Below are 21,260 nucleotides of genomic sequence, written 5' to 3'. Positions count from 1 at the left end.
GACCTCACATCGATTGGGTAAAGAAGAAAATTTCGTTGATAATGGAGTAATTTATGATGATTCTACTTTCCAGTTGCAAAAGTTAATAGACAACTGAAGGATCTGGGGCAGTGAAAGTCCGCGCAAAACTCTGGAATGTAACAGTGGTAGTCTAAATGTTAACAGCGTTTGTTCATTGAAGAAATTTAACGGCCCTTTCTTTTTTCTTGAAGAAACAGTCGATGTAGTACCATACTTGCCTAAGTTGGGAATCTTAGTAATCCCGCTGATGGACGATGATGACCAAGACCGCGACATACTTCCTCACCGACGTCTGCGACCTCCTCAGTACGACTGACAAGGTAAAAAAAGGACTGGTTGAGTTGTGCCAGTTGCATGGCCTTCACGTTCACGGGACCTGACATCTCTTGAGGTTTTCTTGTGGGGATTCATAAGTTTCTCTAGCAGAGTTCAAACAAGAATCCGCGCTTCAATTGATAGAGCAACAGACGACATACTGCCTCGAGTTCGGCAAGAACTTGACTACAGATGAAATGTGTACCACATATCCAAAGGAAGTCACATTCAACCTAGTTACCTTTAAGGTAAGAGACCATTGTACACTTGCCTAAACAGCACTGAACTTAGATCTGTAAGTCATATGAATCATGTGAATAAATCTATACCTACTAATCGCGTGGTACATCTAGTAGGTGTTGTTGTGCAGATGATCTCCTCTGATGGGGTTGCCAACGCAAGTGTGAGGCGGTGACAGTGGTGTTAAGCTCGTTTGATTAAGGATTGCCTCTTCGTCACGTGCAGAGTGAGCTACATATAGGGCTCTATACTGTAAAATCTCATGATGAACTAGTTTTCCGCTGTGCAAGCATATTTCCAATAAATATAAATAATTTAGAGTGAGTGTTTACTCAAGTGCGCAATGGATATGTAAACATCGTCCACATTTGTCGGAACTGCAAACAGGTGCGTATATGTCGTTCATGGCCATCTGCTACGAGGTCATATACATTGACGGCAAAGCCATTCGTAATTGTGCATAGCATGTAATTTCTGTTTCATACTACTTACCAGTATGAGAGTGACCATTGAATCGAAACTAGCTTGTTTTGCTTTATAAAGTACTCTTTTCAAATTAAAGCTTGTAGAAAACGACGTTCTTTAAATTAATCGTGACTGTGGTGGTCTCACAGAAGATTTGAATAATTTGAAACATCGTCATGATATTCCGGAATTACGATCAGAAAGTTGTCCTCATAAAGGTTGCGTCCGGTATGGAAGCGTTCACCTTCCATTAAGCATACATTGAAAATGTGTACTTATTTATTTTTCTTTCCTTCTGAACGTCAACTGCGGCGCAATTGAGGCTGCTAGAAGCAATAGCAGATTATCTAGAGCCGCCATAACCCATGAAAGACGCACATAGCTTTGTTCCAGGAAATCTGATTAGTGGTGTAGGCCTTGCAAATAGATGCACGGACACGTATTGGCGTTTAAAGACAACAAAGAGCAGGAAGCACTAGAGACGACTGACCCGCATGGAGAATTCTTGACACATGCATTATTCCACGCCTTCACGGCGCTGCCAGGAACTTGAGCATTTCTGACTGTTACTTCAGTATGCTCACTAACAGTTATCGGAAGAACTCATGGCTAGCATGTACGAGAGACTTCATAAAGTAAGTTACACATAATTATGGCAAACAAAATAACTGCAGTTGAACAGTGCATTACACTTCAACGAGACATAGTCAACCGGTCTCTTTAAACAACGGTCGGAAAGATCTACATATCGTTCAGTCCCTCGACGATAGAAATCAGCTCCTTGGCCACGAAGCAATTACAGATCAGCTGTATGATCGTCCTCGTCGTTCGACAGTCATTTTCCCACTATATATCCTTTCAGCTTGCCGAAAGAATGGAAATCGCATTATACCAAATCTGGATTTCCCTATCAGCACCACCCATGTGTGTGTGACCTTGCTGAAATTGTTGGCAATATTTACTAAGCATGGATTCCACATTACATTGGACACATATTACGCCGTAGTTACACGGCGAATCTGTGTGCAGTTTAGATGTTCTGCCTACGAGAATCGTTCTGCGCCACATGCTTCAGCTCTAAAGTATGTTTCCAGTTGCCTCGCCATTTCACTCCCACAGTGTCGTGCTCCTGTCATTCATATCAAAAATGAACTACACTGCTGGCCATTAAAATTGCTACGCCAAGAAGAAATGCAGATGTTAAACGGGTATTCATTGGACAAATATATTATACTAGAACTGACATGTGATTAAATTTTCACGCAATTTGGGTGCATAGATCCTGAGAAATCAGTACCCAGAACAACCACCTCTGTCCATAATAACGGCCTTGATACGCCTGGGCATTGAGTCAAACAGAGCTTGGATGGCGTGTACAGGTACACTTGCCCATGCAGCTTCAACACGATACCACAGTTCATCAAGAGTAGTGATTGGTGTATTGTGACGAGCCAGTTGCTCGGGCACCATTAACCAGACGTTTTCAATTGGTGAGAAATCTGGAGAATGTACTGGCCAGGGCAGCAGTCGAACATTTTCTGTATCCATAAATGCCCGTACAGGACCTGCGACATGCGGTCGTGCATTTTCCTGTTGAAATGTAGCATTTCGCAGGGATCGAATGACGGGTAGAGCCAGGGGTCGTAACATATCTGAAATGTAACGTCCAATGTTCGAAGTGCCGTCAATGCGAACAAGAGGTGACCGAGACGTGTAACCAATGGCACCCCATACCATCACGCCGGGTGATACGCCAGTATGGCGATGACGAATACACGCTTCCAATGTGCGTTCACCGCGATGTCGCCAAACACGGATGCGACCATCATGATGCTGTAAATAGAACCTGGATTCATCCGAAAAAATGACGTTTTGCCATTCGTGCACCCAGGTTCGTCGTTGAGTACACCATCGCAGGCGCTCCTGTCTGTGATGCAGCTTCAAGGGTAACCGCAGCCATGGTCTCCGAGCTGATAGTCCATGCTGCTGCAAACGACATCGAACTGTTCGTGCAGATGGTTGTTGTCTTTCAAACGTCCCCATCTGTTGACTCAGGGATCGAGACGAGGCTGCACGATCCGTTACAGCCATGCGGATAAGATGCCTGTCATCTCGACTGCTACTGATACGAGGCCGTTGGGATACAGCACGGTGTTCCGTATTACCCTCCTGCTCCCACCGATTCTATATTCTGCTAACAGTCATTGGATCTCGACCAACGCGAGCAGCAATGTCGTGATACGATAAACCGCAGTCGCGATAGGCTATAATCCGACCTTTATCAAAGTCGGAAACGTGATGGTACGCATTTCTCCTCCTTACACGAGACATCACAACAACGTTTCACCAGGCAAAGCAGGTCAACTGCTGTTTGTGTACGAGAAATCGGATAGAAACTTTCCTCATGTCAGCACGTTGTAGGTGTCGCCACCGGCGCCAACCTTGTGTGAATGTTCTGAGAAGCTAATCATTTGCATATCACAGCATCATCTTTCTGTCGGCTAAATTTCGCATCTGTAGCACGTCATCTTCGAGGTGTAGCAATTTTAATGGCCAGTAGTGTACGTCTGCATGAAACCAGGAAACTCGTAGTCACTTCTGACATGTTCTATTTCTGTTGCACAAAACTCTTAGCGTGCCACAATATGTGTAACTTCCGTCCTGAAGTCCCTACAGACGGGTGACATGCTAGGCGATGATGCTACTTTAAGTCACTGACGTGACAAAAATAGTGCGGTATCTCCTAATATCGTGTCGGACCTACTTTTTCCCGTATTAGTGCAGCAATTCGACATAGCATGGACTCAAGAAGTCGTAGGAAGTCCCCTGCGGATATACTGAGCCACGCTGCCTCTGTAACCGTACATAATTACGAAAGGGTTGCCGGTAGAGGATTTTGTGCAGGAACTGACCTCTCGATTATGTCCCATAAATGTTCAGTGGTATTCATGTTGGGCGATCTGGCTCGCCAAATAATTGCACTCGAACTGCCCAGAATCTTCTTTAAAACTATTGTGAATAATTGTGGCCCAGTGACATGGTGCATTGTCATCGATAAAAATTTCATCGTTGTTGGGGAACATGAATTCCGTGAATGGCTGTAAATGATCTCCGAGTAGCCGAAGGTAACCAGGACAAAGTAGATTACATGTAAACACAGCCCACACCATTATAGAGCCATTACTAGCTCGCACAATGCCATGTTGGCAATTAGCGTCCATGACTTCGAGGGTCTGCATCACAGTCGAAATCTACACTCAGCTCTTACCAACTGAAATCGGGACTCATCTGGCCTGGTCACGCTTTGGTAGTCGTCTAGGGCTCAACCGATATGGTCACGAGCCAAGGAGATGTGCTATAAGCGAGGTCGTGCTGTTACCAAAGAATATCACGCCGGTCGTCTCCTGCCGCAGCCCATTAACGACAAATTCTGCCGTACTACCCTAACGGATATGATCGTCGAACGTCCCACACTGATTTTTGGGATTATTTAACGTAGTGTTACTTGTCTGCTAGCACTAAAAACCCTACGCAGACTCCACTTCTCTCAGTCGTTAAGTGAAAGCAATCGGCCACTTGGTTGTCGGTGGTGAGAGGTAATGCCTGAGATGAGGTGTTCTCGGTACACTCTTTATACTGTGTCTCGAAATATTGAATACCCTAACAATTTCCAATATGGAATTTCCCATGCTTCTAACTCCAGCTACAAATCAGCGTTCAAAGCTTGCTAATTTCCGCCGTGCGTCCATAATCACGTCGGAAACCTTTTGACATGAATCACCTGAGTACAAATGTCAGCTCCATCAATGCACTGCGCTGCTATACCTTGTGTCCGTCGTACTACTATCACGTGCATATCGTTATCCCATGACTTTCACAACCTCACTGAAGTTATTGTATCAAGCTATCAAAAGCGCTGAAACACAAGTACCTCTTTAAGAGAAGTGCATAACATACAACTGATTGATGAACATTTTTGTACTAAGTTACTGTTGTCTCAATTGAAGCTATCAAATTAAACATAGTACGAGTTTCCTAAATACACTCCTGGAAATTGAAATAAGAACACCGTGAATTCATTGTCCCAGGAAGGGGAAACTTTATTGACACATTCCTGGGGTCAGATACATCACATGATCACACTGACAGAACCACAGGCACATAGACACAGGCAACAGAGCATGCACAATGTCGGCACTAGTACAGTGTATATCCACCTTTCGCAGCAATGCAGGCTGCTATTCTCCCATGGAGACGATCGTAGAGATGCTGGATGTAGTCCTGTGGAACGGCTTGCCATGCCATTTCCACCTGGCGCCTCAGTTGGACCAGCGTTCGTGCTGGACGTGCAGACCGCGTGAGACGACGCTTCATCCAGTCCCAAACATGCTCAATGGGGGACAGATCCGGAGATCTTGCTGGCCAGGGTAGTTGACTTACACCTTCTAGAGCACGTTGGGTGGCACGGGATACATGCGGACGTGCATTGTCCTGTTGGAACAGCAAGTTCCCTTGCCGGTCTAGGAATGGTAGAACGATGGGTTCGATGACGGTTTGGATGTACCGTGCACTATTCAGTGTCCCCTCGACGATCACCAGTGGTGTACGGCCAGTGTAGGAGATCGCTCCCCACACCATGATGCCGGGTGTTGGCCCTGTGTGCCTCGGTCGTATGCAGTCCTGATTGTGGCGCTCACCTGCACGGCGCCAAACACGCATACGACCATCATTGGCGCCAAGGCAGAAGCGACTCTCATCGCTGAAGACGACACGTCTCCATTCGTCCCTCCATTCACGCCTGTCGCGACACCACTGGAGGCGGGCTGCACGATGTTGGGGCGTGAGCGGAAGACGGCCTAACGGTGTGCGGGACCGTAGCCCAGCTTCATGGAGACGGTTCCGAATGGTCCTCGCCGATACCCCAGGAGCAACAGTGCCCCTAATTTGCTGGGAAGTGGCGGTGCGGTCCCCTACGGCACTGCGTAGGATCCTACGGTCTTGGCGTGCATCCGTGCGTCGCTGCGGTCCGGTCCCAGGTCGACGGGCACGTGCACCTTCCGCCGACCACTGGCGACAACATCGATGTACTGAGGAGACCTCACGCCCCACGTGTTGAGCAATTCGGCGGTACGTCCACCCGGCCTCCCGCATGCCCACTATACGCCCTCGCTCAAAGTCCGTCAACTGCACATACGGTTCACGTCCACGCTGTCGCGGCATGCTACCAGTGTTAAAGACTGCGATGGAGCTCCGTATGCCACGGCAAACTGGCTGACACTGACGGCGGCGGTGCACAAATGTTGCGCAGCTAGCGCCATTCGACGGCCAACACCGCGGTTCCTGGTGTGTCCGCTGTGCCGTGCGTGTGATCATTGCTTGTACAGCCCTCTCGCAGTGTCCGGAGAAAGTATGGTGGGTCTGACACACCGGTGTCAATGTGTCCTTTTTTCCATTTCCAGGAGTGTAGTTTAAAGATGATTAACCTTGTCTATAGGAGTAACCCATTGAATTACAGACCCATATCACTGACCTCAATTTGCAGCAGGACCGTCGAGCATATACTGTACTCGAACATTAATAATCACCTTGAAGAAAATGACTTATTGATACATAACCGACATGGATTCAGAAAATATCTTTATTCCCATGAAGTAATGAGTGCCGTCGACAAGGGATCTCAGATCGATTCCATATTCCTAGATTTCCAGAAGGCGTTTGATACCGTTCCTCACAAGCGACTGTTAATCAAATTGCGTGCATATGGAGTAGCGTCTCAGTTGTGTGACTGGATTCGTGATTTCCTCTCATAGAGGTCACAGTTGGTAGTGATAGACGTTAAATCATCGAGTAGAACAGAAGTGATATCTGGCGTTCCGCAAGATAGTGTCATAGGCCCTCGTATGTTCCTTATTTACATAAATGATCTAGGTGATAATCTGAGCAGCCCCCTTAGATTGTCTGCAGATGACGCTGTAATTCACCGTCTAGTAAAATCATCAGACGATAAATTCCAATTAGAATATGATCTAGAGAGAATTTTTGGATGGTGCGAAAAGTGGCAAATGGCACTAAACAAAGAAAAGTGCGAGGTCATCCACATGGTTACTAAAAGAAATCCTATAAATGTGGGGTATACGATAAATCGCACAAATCTAAGAGCTGTCAATTCGATTAAATGTCTAGGAATTACAATTACGAGCAACTTAAATTGGAAAGACCACATATATAATAATGTGGGGAAGGCGAAACAAAGATTGCGCTTTGTTGGCAGAACACTTAGAAGATGCGAGAAACCCACTGAAGTGACAGCCTACATTACACTTGTCCGTCCTCTGCTGAAATATTGCTGCGCGGTGTGGGATCCTTACCAGGTACGATTGACGGAGGACATCGAAACATTGCAATGAAGGGCAGCTCGTTTCGTGTTATCGCGCAATAGGGGTGAGAGTGTCACTTATGTGATACGCGAGTTGGAGTGGCATTCACTGAAACAAAGGCGGTTCCCTTTGCAATGAGATCTGTTTACGAAATTTCAATCACAAATTTTCTCTTCCGAATGCGAAAATATGTTGTAGACACCCATCTAGGTCGGAAAAAATGATCAACGTAATAAAATAAGGGAAATCAGAGCTCGAACTGAAAGATTTAGGAGTTCCTTATTCCCACACACCATTCGGGATTGGAATGGTAGAGAAGTAGTATGAAAATGGTTCGATGAACCCTCTGCCAGGTACTTAAATGTGAATTGCGGAGTAGTCGTGTAGATGTAGATGTATAGATAACGAAGACGCTTGAAGAAAAGTGATGCATGAATGGACTGTAGAAAATAGACTGTAGAAAATAGACTGTGGACTGTAGAAAATAGACTTGAGAGACTACGAACGACGCTGTACTCACCTGTCCTTCATCCAGACGATTTCCGGCTGCGGGTCGCCCTCTGCTTTGCAGGTGAAAAACACTGTCCCTCCGAACGACACTTCCACGTCGTGTGGGTCTTCCGTGATGCGCGGTTTCTCTGCAAAGTAAGGAGGCTATTTTGTAAGTCAAGTTGTCATTGAATTCTCCCTACAGTTAATGGTTTAGTTTAGAAGAAAGCGAACCGTAACAAGCCAGATTCTCCAACCCACAAATGCTTGCAGTCGTTGGCGGTCCGGGGTTGCCGGCCCACGGATAAGTTTTTATATTTGAGGCGATCTTGACTTTATAACAATTAAAGATAAAGTTGCAGTAGTATTTGTTTGTTGTTGATCAGTACAAAAGTAATAACACGAGTACGATGCGCTGAAATACCTCTCTGCATCGATATTTGCATATTCACCCTAGCCAAAACCAACAAATAGCCATATTGGAGACATACGCACAATAATAGCTATCAAAGCGGCTGCTTGCTACGCGAGTTGACAACGTGCAAACACGCCGTGTCTTATGAATCAAATTAAGTTTCATGTAAATTTAAGTTATGTTTATGGCTTATTATACAGATGATTCGTTACATCCAAATGATGTTAGGCATGCCTCACAAACTGCCAATTCTTGAAACATACAAATCGTATTATTAGTTTGACTGAACCGCGATGAATGGAATGGCTTAAAACACAAAGAAACAAAACTCACTATCAAAATTACAAAATGAATAAGAAACAGAATGTTGTTGTGATGTATATCAAACGATTCCGTTAGATGAAAATATTACGAACCTGAAACTGGATTTTGCCTGGATAAATAGCATGAGAGATATCGATGTATCTGTATCGATGTTTTAATTAGCAACAGTTTTTTAAATAAAACTAGTTACAAGAAGCCAGGTATTTAGACGTTGCTTAGATTGAAATCTATCAATTTTTTCAGAACCCCTTTCCAAAAACGCGTCCAAGTAAATTGAGATGAGGAGTTGTCTCGTATCAGCTTTCCTGGATTACCTGATGAAAGCGGTGCACCGCGAACAGGGAATCAGAGGTGTTTCTAACTTCCAAGCTGGGTGTAATTCGTAAAAGAAAACTGAAATACTAAAACTTGAATTGATGAAGTAAATATAAGCATAAAGATAGAGTTGGAAAGAGACAGTTATCTTCGACCAGTTTTATGTACCGTCGGATAATATCTGTTACGTTAATTCAGAACCAGCTATCATTACGAAGAATTTTATGTCATAGTTGACGGAGCATTTTTTATCTTAAACAATCGATCTGTATTACATCGAAAGGTCGTTGTCGAACATGGACTTATGAAAAGAGGGCGAGTACAATAAAATTATATCAAACGATAACTAATAAGAAATTTGTACAGTACCTCCACATGCCACTTTCTACATACTATCGTAGTTGACTTTCGTTGCTGATCCACGGGACCAGTTTGTTGCCAGAATTTCATTCTCAAGTGTATAAGACCTACGTCGCTGAATGCCACTTCGTTCTCCTGCGCAACCTGTGCATTGTGCCTCCCCAACCTCCACACCCAGTCTGCCTCTTTCATACGCTCAGCCTCATTACCCAGCAGTCCTTCACGTCTCCTACGTCCCCTTTCAGCGCCGCCTGAATCTCCCGGCCGAGTATCACTGCAAATTGAAATTACAAATTGATCCACAAATAAGCAAAGACAAGTCACTAACCAGTACTGCTCATCCTTTCCTCGGTCCCCACTACCATTTCTCCACTTGCTACTGATCCATTATACTTACTAGCACATTCAAGTCTCAACAAATAACAATTGATAAGAAACTGTCGCAGAAAGCATCCCTCGTTACTAACAAGTGTAAACCCTAAAGTGAACTAAAATGATTAACTGGCTGCCACAGAGACCTACACTGCGCTGCAGAATAAAGGAATCACTTTTTCGTAAACCCATAACACAAATCTACTGCGACGCTTAAGTTTGAAATTTGGCTCGAAGTTGTGTGTAACCTTCCACCTGTAATCATGCAAAATCTTGGCGCGCTGCGCCGTCACCTTGGGTTCGACGAGGGTTCAAACAAGCTATCGACACTTGCGAAAAGGAGGCCACAGCTCAGAAGTTCATGCCGATCAACAACATTTCGCCACAATTCTGTCTAATCCCACCGTGGGCGTGTTACGCAATGGTAAAGTCGTCGCCCACCCTCTTACTCGCATTTGAACCCTTCCTTTGACGTCTCTTCAATGGAGGCCAGAACTGCGACGCCCAGCGTTGAAATCGCGCGGTTTTCTCACGAGTGGCCGGCGGATACATCCCGGACACACCGTCGTTCAGAATCGGCTCGAATAGGCCGCGGGGGGTGACATAAAGGACGTCAGTGAGAACACCTCTTCCCTGGGGCGTTCATTTCCACACATTCAGCAGTCGAAAGCGACAGTTTTCTGTGCGGCGAGAATCAGGAAGACATTCTTGTAAACGTTGACACTGCGGACACACGGGCCTTCCAGCCCTTCCCTAAGGACACTGTGGGGCTGTATCCACATCGAACGTGATGCCACCCATTTGCAGCACAGCGCGACCACAATTTTTACTCTTTTGTACAGGTTGGAACCGCTAGGGAATGTTCAGAACCATTCGACGTAATCTGAACTTGATCTGATGCAGAAAATGGTGCTTATGCTTTATTCAGCGCTCCTACTTTGTGTCCTCCTGTGCCATGACGCAGGTGTACTTTCATTAATCCTTGTTCCATATATCATAAATACTACATTTCGTAATGATGTGGAACGTTTCACCTTAACAAAGTTTTCTTTACACAAAACAATTAATTAATTAATTAATTTTTTTTTACAGTTACTACTTCAGATCTAAGAATTCATGGAGTGAGAAGGAGTTGTCATACAGAAATTCGTTTAATTTGCTTTTAAATGTCGGTTGGCTATCTGTCAGACTTTTAATACTGTTTGGCAAATTACCAAAGATTTTTGTGGCAGCATAATTCATCCCTTTCTGTGCCAAAGTGAGATTTAATCCAGGACAGAAGGGATCCTCCTTTCTTCTAGTGTTGTAGGTATGCACTTAGCTGTTATTTTTGAATTAGGATAGGTTATTAATGAAAAATTTCATAAGTGAATATATGTGTTGCGCAGGTACTGTGAATATCCCAAGTTTCTTAAGTAAATGTCTACAAAGTGATGTTGGATGGACTCTAGCTATTATTCTGATTACACACTTTTGTGGAATGAATACCTCCTCTCTTAATGACGGATTGCCCGAAAATATGATGCCCTATGAAAGCAGTGAATGAAAATAGACGTAGTAGGCTAATTTACTGATATCTTTATCACCAAAATTTGCAATAATCCTAATAGCGTATGTAGCTGAACATAAACGTTTCAGCAGATCATCGATGTGTGTCTTCCAATCCAATTTCTCATCAATCACACATCCAGAAATTTTGAGTATTCTGCCTTAGCAACAAACTTCTGTTCATTTTCTACATTTATCAATGGTGTTATACCATTTACTGTACAGAATTGTATAAGCTGTGTTTTCTCAAAATTTTTTGAGAGTCCATTTGCAGAGGAACACTTAATAATTTTCTGAAAGACATTTTTTAGAATTTCCTCAGCTGATTTTTGCATGTTGAGTGTGATTACTATACTTGCATGATCAGCAAAGAGAACTAGCTCAGCATCTTCATGAATACAGAGTGAAAAGTAGTTAATATATATTAAGAACAATAAAACGGCAAAGGGTCACCTGAAAGACTCACCAGTTCGAAAAAAAAACCTCGGTGGCATCCGCCTACCTTAAATGATAATTCAAAAAGTCTACTTGTACCAACAGAACTATAGCGAAATCCTACGACCTTGCAGACCAGTATCCCCTCTCCGATTCCAGATTTCCTCCTAGCAGGCGAACGAGCAGCAGGGTGACGGTGAAAGAATAGCTGCGAAGCCTGCCAGCAGGCGCTTGGGACCCCTCCCGTGAGCGTCAGCTCTGTGCACTGAATTTCTCACCCTGCATAAGGGAAGGCCGGATTGCGCCACACACGTAATATTTTTCGAAATTAAAGTTTTACTGGAGGTTATATCGTAATATTCTTCACACTCAAAAATACTGTGATACATTACTCAATGAAATTGTAAAAGAATTGTCATAAAAATGTAAGTTCGTTGGTTTTTAAATTTTTTTCTACGTTTTTTTTTGATCGTTTATAAAGTCATACTTGTTACGAAAAGTTTTAATTGTCCCCTAAATTTTTACAAACATTGAACTAGAATAAGTGACAGTTACACGTCTTGGAACTAACCTGACTCAAATAAACAAAAATTCATAATGAAATTATTAAGTTAAATTTAGCCCGCTCGGCTAGCCGCTCGATCTCACGCGCTGCTTCCCAAGCGAGAGGGCGTGCTGGCCCCCGGCACGAATCCGCCCGGCGGATTAGTGTCGCGGTCCGGTGTGCCGGCCAGTCTGTGGATGGTTTTTAAGGCGGTTTTCCGTCTGCATCGGCGTATGCGGGCTGGTTTCCATTACTCCGCCCCAGTTATACTATGTCGGCGATTGCTGCTCAAACACTGTTTCCACGTACGCGTATACCATAATTACTCTACCACGCACACATTTGGGGTTACACTCGTCTGGTATGAGACGTTCCCGGTGGAGTCCTCTAGGGAGGATGGGGATGTTCTCGGTGTGGGGCGGCGGTGGGGTGGGCGAACTGCTGTGGCCTGTTGTGGGGTTGTGAACTACTGAGGTCTATGGCGGAATGAAGCCTCTCCGTCGTGTCTAAGTCCCTAGTTCAGTGCACAATACATACACAATACAAGTTAAATTTTGTTTTAGAATCAGCCTTAATCGAAATACAGTATTAGTTTAACCTTCAGCGATACATTTATGACACTCAATTTAAAGACTGATCAGCTCGATGTGGCCACAAATCTCATGGGCCCAACCATCACAAATGTTTCATTGAATCCAGTATTCTTCGAAGGTTTCGCTGATCGCTCAGTATCGTTTTCTTGTTCGCCATTGAAATTTCTCTGAAAAAGTTTGTTGTTTTATGAAACAGGTTTTATGGCCACACCTTTGTTTTCAAATAAAGCTTCGAGCCTATCATCTGTCGCTTCCTTGATTATCATTTGAAGAAATCTGTCGTTTTCTGCAGCTTCCCTCATCTTCTTTTCATCCCGTTTATGCAGTGATTTTTCCATATTTTTCTATTTAAAAACCACAAAAGTTATGTGTCTGCTTTGACAGGTACAACCCAATTATGCTACTTTTGATAGAACCCATACGTACTCCTGCGAAACTTCAACATTCCCATTGTTATTACTTCAGGTAGACATTGTCAGAACCTACAATATATCTTCTTGTAATTACTTACTTGCAAAGAAGAAAGAACACTACTAAGTTAAGAATGTGCACCGAAAGACATAGTAAAAACAGATAAGTTGTTTCTACTCCCAGACTCACTGTTCTTTTGGTTCAAAACTGCGTGACTGGTCTTATTCCTCAATAGTCCACACTGTCAGGGCAATTAAAGTGCTTCCACTACCGCTAGAATTCAGAAACAGATTTTGTCTGCTACAATCCGATGCTACCGACCTCGCCCTGTACCTAAGTCACTACAAATTCAGTCATGCATTTTCCCTACTGTACCGCATACGCACAATAAGCAGAATTTCTTGTTGGCAACCATGCCAGTTGTTGCAATTTTAATGGTCAGCAGTGTACCATCCACGCTTCTGCTCGTGGACCGGTCCTCTCGTTACGGGATCGGCGCGATATCGTGCTTCATTACTGAACACTTGCGCCACTTCTTGCGCCGAGTCCTTCATCGGAGGACAGTGACGGCGGGTGATCGATTGCGGAGGAGCAATACGGCGGGGGAAATTCCCTTCCACAGAATCTGCCCGCGGCGCCTGATCGCCGCGCCGCGAGGTAAATCCGCCGTCCGGAGTCAATGGAGCGAGCGCGCCGGCTGTGATTGATGGCCGTGGCCGACACCTCGGGAGAGCGGTTCGCTCCAGGCGCTCCAGCGGCGCCCCGCGAGCAGGCGCCGGCCTCCTGATTTACCATCGAGGGCCTTCCAGGGAGTTCTAATGAGCTACTTGTGCTTGTTTGCTTTCCGTAAGGTGTTGGGGGAATCTTCTCAGCCAGAATGTGTAGTCGTTTGTCAGGTTAACAGGGGATAATTATTCAACGTATGTTCATTTCTTGGCGTAGGGAAATCAGAGTATCACTATTGACTCTACATTTAGTAGCACAGAAACGACTGCAAAACCAGTGTAACTATATACAAAACTTCCAGAGCCTTAGGAAAATATTTTGATAATGTACAATAGACAAAATATTTAAGGTCCTTGGCAATTCAGATACTTTTATTATAGATCTGTGTTATTAATTGTACCATAAGTTCTTCCGTTTTAACGGAAAGTTTTATAACATTACGCTATCTGCAACAACTTCTGCCTGTGCTGCTTCAGATTTATATTTACACAACTTGTATATTTCAGTTAATCTCATTTCAAAAACTGTAATATTAACGGTTTTTAATTTTATTTTATAACAACTATATCCTACCTGTTATACAACTCGAAATTGTGATATACTTTGCCGCTACCTTACGGCGCTTTCCTCACCTATGAGTCTGGGCACTTAACATCGGTCAATCCGTTTACGACCAGCACTGTCTTCATATACCATGGCTATTTTCTATCTCGCTTTACATGCACCACAGTGCTTGTCTATAGTTTTTATACGCTCATGTTACGAGCACGAGTTCGAAGGTGTGTCTTTAATGTTGTGGATTTCATTAAACTTTGACGCTATTACCTTTTCTCTTATGGGATATATAGGCTTACATGATAATTTTACGTCATTTTATGACAGCTTATATATATATATATATATATATATATATATATATATATATATATATATATATATATATATATATATATATATATACTCCTGGAAATTGAAATAAGAACACCGTGAATTCATTGTCCCAGGAAGGGGAAACTTTATTGACACATTCCTGGGGTCAGATACATCACATGAACACACTGACAGAACCACAGGCACATAGACACAGGCAACAGAGCATGCACAATGTCGGCACTAGTACAGTGTATATCCACCTTTCGCAGCAATGCAGGCTGCTATTCTCCCATGGAGACGATCGTAGAGATGCTGGATGTAGTCCTGTGGAACGGCTTGCCATGCCATTTCCACCTGGCGCCTCACTTGGACCAGCGTTCGTGCTGGACGTGCAGACAGCGTGAGACGACGCTTCATCCAGTCCCAAACATGCTCAATGGGGGACAGATCCGGAGATCTTGCTGGCCAGGGTAGTTGACTTACACCTTCTAGAGCACGTTGGGTGGCACGGGATACATGCGGACGTGCATTGTCCTGTTGGAACAGCAAGTTCCCTTTCCGGTCTAGGAATGGTAGAACGATGGGTTCGATGACGGTTTGGATGTACCGTGCACTATTCAGTGTCCCCTCGACGATCACCAGTGGTGTACGGCCAGTGTAGGAGATCGCTCCCCACACCATGATGCCGGGTGTTGGCCCTGTGTGCCTCGGTCGTATGCAGTCCTGATTGTGGCGCTCACCTGCACGGCGCCAAACACGCATACGACCATCATTGGCACCAAGGCAGAAGCGACTCTCATCGCTGAAGACGACACGTCTCCATTCGTCCCTCCATTCACGCCTGTCGCGACACCACTGGAGGCGGGCTGCACGATGTTGGGGCGTGAGCGGAAGACGGCCTAACGGTGTGCTGGACCGTAGCCAAGCTTCATGCAGACGGTTGCGAATGGTCCTCGCCGATACCCCAGGAGCAACAGTGTCCCTAATTTGCTGGGAAGTGGCGGTGCGGTCCCCTACGGCACTGCGTAGGATCCTACGGTCTTGGCGTGCATCCGTGCGTCGCTGCGGTCCGGTCCCAGGTCGACGGGCACGTGCACCTTCCGCCGACCACTGGCGACAACATCGATGTACTGTGGAGACCTCACGCCCCACGTGTTGAGCAATTCGGCGATACGTCCACCCGGCCTCCCGCATGGCCACTATACGCCCTCGCTCAAAGTCCGTCAACTGCACATACGGTTCACGTCCACGCTGTCGCGGCATGCTACCAGTGTTAAAGACTGCGATGGAGCTCCGTATGCCACGGCAAACTGGCTGACACTGACGGCGGCGGTGCACAAATGCTGCGCAGCTAGCGCCATTCGACGGCCAACACCGCGGTTCCTGGTGTGTCCGCTGTGCCGTGCGTGTGATCATTGCTTGTACAGCCCTCTCGCAGTGTCCGGAGAAAGTATGGTGGGTCTGACATACCGGTGTCAATGTGTTCTTTTTTCCATTTCCAGGAGTGTATATATATATATATATATATATATATATATATATATATATATATACACTTTTGCGCTGACATTCCCTTGCGCTGTTAACACCAACTGAGAAAGATTTGTCTTTTTGTAGACATAACACTTTGTATTCTGGTACTCACCGTTCAATCATTTTGTTCTAATCCTGTATAAGTATCATTAGTTTTGAATGTCATTCAAGTTTTTCCATCCTCAGTTTCAATATATTTCAGATTTTCACATGACCGGAAATGGTCGAAATAAATTATCTGTCTTCCTATACGTGATCTTGACCAATAAAGATTTTACAAAAAACATTTTTCACAGAAATATGCACACTCCACTAAACCATTCCACTGATGTTTGCTTTAGAGTTGATATGCCTTATTTCAAAGCTCCCATTCCTATATTTCTGAAAAACCTCTCGTCTTTCCTGAAACTGAGAAATTAAAACGTTATCTTTGTTAAAAATTACCGATTTCCAGAACGTTGGAATCTTAAAACTTAATCCTTTCATTAATTCAGTTTTAGTGCCGTGTAGCTCTACGTTTCCTGATTCCAAAAAATGATAGCTTTCCAAGAATAACATGTTGGTTTGTGAAATGTTTCAGTCAGAAAATTAGAACTTCCATAAAGTTCTTGACAACCTTGGACTACCAAAGTGTACGTTGAAAACTCCAACTTCACAACAGTGCTCTTAATTTTTACCAGTCTAATATCCTACAGCTCATACTTAAACAAACGTAGTTCATTAACTTTAATGTGTATTATCTATTTTTCGTGTCTTTCATGTTATTATTGAACATGTATCTACCGTATATTTTATCATTTGGCATATCTTTCGCACGTGCATCATTAAATATGCGTCAGGCACAAAAGGACAATCAGTTTGTGATCAGTACTCAACTCTAAAATCTTCTTTAAGTCAATTGTCGCCAATCATTCAGTATGCAAACATAAACGGCAGTCAGTTTGATTGAGCTTTAGAATTGGTATTTTCATTCAGTCAGTTCGCTAGTCAAACTGTTTAGTTACGATTATTATTACAGTCAAAAGCATATTATTCACACAAATATTTAGTGGTGAATGCCCACTTCTTGATTTTCGCAAAGGTACTTAGAGGCAATATGAGCTACTGGCTTGTGATATAAGAGGTCTATTAGGAAAGTAAGAAAAGATCGGTCACGAAATGGAAATTGTTTTGCTTGCAACAGTTGGTTACACTTCCAGCTAGCTCTCTACATCGTCACCACTCCAACATAGATATAAGTCGTGGCGTTGTACGAACTTGCTAACACCCTCGTCACAGAAGGCAGGATCGTGTGCTTTCTGATATTTTTCTACGCTGGACTGCAGTTCGTTGTCTGTGCCAAAATGTTGTCTTCGTAGGCAGTGGTTGATATGAGTAGGGAAGAAAATCACATGGATTTATGTCAGAGCTATATGTTGGGCTATCCAACACTTCACATCGTAAACGCTGCAAGAGCGTCCTCATTGAACCTGCAGTGTGCAGCCGAGAACTGACATAAAAAAGGTACTGCATGACAGCTACGCAATATGAGGCTGCATGAAATCGGGCGAAATCTCTCTGCAGGCACCCATACTTGGCGGGAGACACTATTTTATAGGCATTTATATTTGCTCAGTGTGTGCTCATAACTGAGAAGAACGACGTGACGCTATCTACGTCCATATTACACAGACACTGTCCAACACATCTGTGCAAAGATTCATCGGCATTTCACTATCTTTTCTATTTCGCGACACATCGTTTCTTACTTTCGGAATGGCCCTCGTAATTTCTGAGCTATTACGTGCAAGGTAATCTGTGTTTGTTTAAGGACAAGGGCTACTTCGAAGCAGTTAACAGCTGTTTAAGACACCTAATGATCGTTGGGACGATAGTGGTAGCAGAAGATCTACGAGATTTGTGAGGCACCGAAAGCAGATCGAAAACCTTACGGGATGAAAGGCAGAAGCGCTTCTCGACAGGAATAAAGTTATGTATGAAGTTGCTGACTGCTGCAGTTTTTCAAGTAATCTTGATCTAAGGTAAAGGAACTGTACCACAAGTAGCATGTGTAAATTAAAATCGCCAGACAGTTTCTGGGAAAACACGATGAGTACTTACGGCAATGTAGGTCCGACATGGACATGTCGGCGAGCTGCCGCCCCTGCATCCTGGTGGGGAACTGGCAGGTGGCGGCGGCATGGGTGCTGTTCAGCAGGCCTCGCAGCATCTGGGCGAGCCATAGCAGGCTGCAGTCGCAAACCAGCGCGTTGCTGTCCAGCCGCCTGCAACAACACGACCCGGTGCGCTTAGGCGTCAGCTTGGTTGCATACCTGCTAGGGGACGCGTTTCGTGCAGCGCTCAGGGTAGCCGAGTGAAACGTGAATAGCACGAAAAAATTCTGTACAGCTTAATTATGTTATAATGAACGTAGGTTTAGCGTGTATCGTATTTATTACTTAATTTTAATATGTTGACTAAAAACCGCTGCAGCTGTTGTAAATCATTTGTTAAGAGCACGACTGGATTCGCAGTTTAAATCATATCATGAGGCGTAAATCTGAATAAAAAGTAAAGAGAGAGCGTAAACAATGTTACGTAAAAGTTATACTTATAATATATTGATGAAGTCACTGTTACTGTCCGATCCTAATCCTTTCTTTAAAATTTGGGAAATTTCACAAAAAGGGGTAGTCATGGTTTAAAACGCGGCATTGAAACTTTAACCTGTGAACAAATGGTACGGGCGAGAGAGAGGGGGGAGGTCCGTTTTTTAACATATGACTGTCATTTTTAGCGAAATTTTCCATATTTTAAAGAAAAGTTTGAGATCAGATTGTGACTTGATCACTACATTGCAAATATTCAGCACTGCGGACATTTACATCACTGTCGTATGGTCTATGCGCAATATTGTTTACGGTCTGTTTCTTATTTTCATTGTGATTTACACCTGATGATTTAATTTAAATTACGGACCCAGTTGTAACTCTAGTAAAGTATTTGCAACAACAGCAGAAGATTTTATTCAACATGCAAAAGTTTGTGTGTGGATGCCCGTCGAATTAACTGTTATGTTAGGTGTAACATACTACGATAAGAAACGTAGCTGTAAATTTCTAACACATTCGCACTACATAGCTGAATAATACCCTTATTTTGTTGAGTAGAATGCAGAATGGTTATAACTAAACTTTCGCTACTTGAGGCAGTGAAGGCGGAAGACTAAGGAATGATATTCAGAGTGCGCGCTGCAGGATTTTCGTTATTAGTAGTATTAGTGTCGTGACTTGCTGTTAGGCGTCGGTTTTGGTACGGCGACATAGCGTTGAAATACAAGCATCAGTGCACATTAAGCTCCATTAGTTAAGCTGTTTTCTTAAAATAACTGCAGTGGTGCTGCTGCTCTCATCGAGAGTAGAAAATGGCAGGATTAACCATAGTGTTGGTAGCACTGATAGGGAAACGGACATAAATGAATGTCTGAGAGAGAAAATAAAAGCCAAAGGTGTCTAATTTTTTTTTTTTTTTTTTTTTTTTTGCACGTAGAGAAAAGCGCACATAGCTGAGTGTTAGTCCGTTGTGTTTTATATCTATACAAAATGTAATATGCATTTTATAAGTAATGAAAATGAGATAACCCCGAAACTTTCGCGATTTTATGTAACCAAAGTAATCACTTTGATGCAAGTGCAGTTGACATGCATCAACATAAAACAGTCTCTGTAGTTGTGGTTGTTATTTTGTACTTTGTCATGAGTAGAGGCAAGATTTTCTTGTTATTATTGATAAGTGAGAAAGTTGTTTATGAATAACAAAAAAAATGGTTCAGATGGCTCTGAGCACTATAGAACTTAACATCTGTGGTCATCAGTCCCCTAGAACTTAGAACTACTTAAACCTAACTAACCTAAGGACAACACACAACACCCAGTCATCACGAGGCAGAGAAAATCCCTGACCACGCCGGGAATCGAGCCCGGGAACCCGGGCGTGGGAAGCGAGAACGCTACCGCACGACCACGAGCTGCGGACTATGAATAACAGAAACATGTTTTATGTAAGATCGACGAATAGTGAAGCAATGTTTGATTCATGTTTGTTTTGCGATTTTACTTTTACGTTTTCTGAGGAAATTGCGTTTTCTGTCATTGCATGATAAATCCGTTTCTTTTTGTTTTCTTTAAGTTTTGGTAAAACATCCTTCTGATTCGCATTAAAAATCAACAATTTTCGAATAAACCCCGAATTAAACGTCGAGAATTTTAATTTTACTCTAAATACGGTTTATTTTTAAGTAACAGACTGGACGATAATTATATAGAACAAAAATGTTCTGTAGATTACGCTGTCTTTACATGTACTGACTTAGTTTCTAGATGATTCACTGGTTCCGATTTCTATAGGTATCTAGTAAGTCACTGATCGCATACGTAAACAAAGCGATCGGAATAAGTTAACGTCCGATGTGTATGCAACACACCTGACATACGGGTAAAGCGGTTACGACCTTAACTTACCGAAGCTACTGCGAAAACTGCTATAGTTTAGGCCTGCCTCTGATTGTTTATGGCAGCCTAGTTAGTTTTACAATTGTAATGAACGCATTGAAGGATTGTGGAGAGGTCCTATTCCTACAATGGGGTTTAAGAAGATGATTCGATCTTTGAATTCACCGGCGGAGTTACAGTTGCCATGGCTGAGAATGCTTGGATTAATGGGCGCCCTTTAAGCAGTGTAGGAGTTGATCACAGCAGCTGAACATTCCATGCTCCACCCTTCGAAAAAGGCGACAAACAATTGTGAAATGTATCTCTAGTGCGGTTCCTGGCTGTCGTGAATGCAGTTGTTCGTGGCATCGAGCAGCTTTTGTAACCTGGAACGTAAACATGGTAGGCTGTAAACAAAATTTGCCCTCTCAAGTG

General features: G+C 43.6%; 1 protein-coding gene across 1 annotated transcript in view; it reads right to left on the bottom strand.

Moving 5' to 3' along the window:
* The window catches only part of LOC126189038 (peroxidasin), a 245,209-nt gene that overhangs the window by 200,187 nt on the left and 23,762 nt on the right, over nucleotides 1-21,260 (bottom strand). Inside the window, exons 3-4 of the mRNA XM_049930888.1 lie at nucleotides 18,457-18,620; nucleotides 7,939-8,056 (exon numbers count right to left, since the gene is read on the bottom strand). Of these exons, the coding sequence (XP_049786845.1) occupies nucleotides 7,939-8,056; nucleotides 18,457-18,565 (227 nt within the window). The 5' untranslated portion in view covers nucleotides 18,566-18,620. The remainder of the gene's footprint in view (nucleotides 1-7,938; nucleotides 8,057-18,456; nucleotides 18,621-21,260) is intronic.

The sequence above is a fragment of the Schistocerca cancellata genome, chromosome 5 (genome assembly GCF_023864275.1).
Source record: "Schistocerca cancellata isolate TAMUIC-IGC-003103 chromosome 5, iqSchCanc2.1, whole genome shotgun sequence".
NCBI classification, from domain to species: domain Eukaryota; kingdom Metazoa; phylum Arthropoda; class Insecta; order Orthoptera; family Acrididae; genus Schistocerca; species Schistocerca cancellata.
Note: the sequence above shows the minus strand (reverse complement) of the source record. Positions and strands in the feature narration are given on the sequence as shown.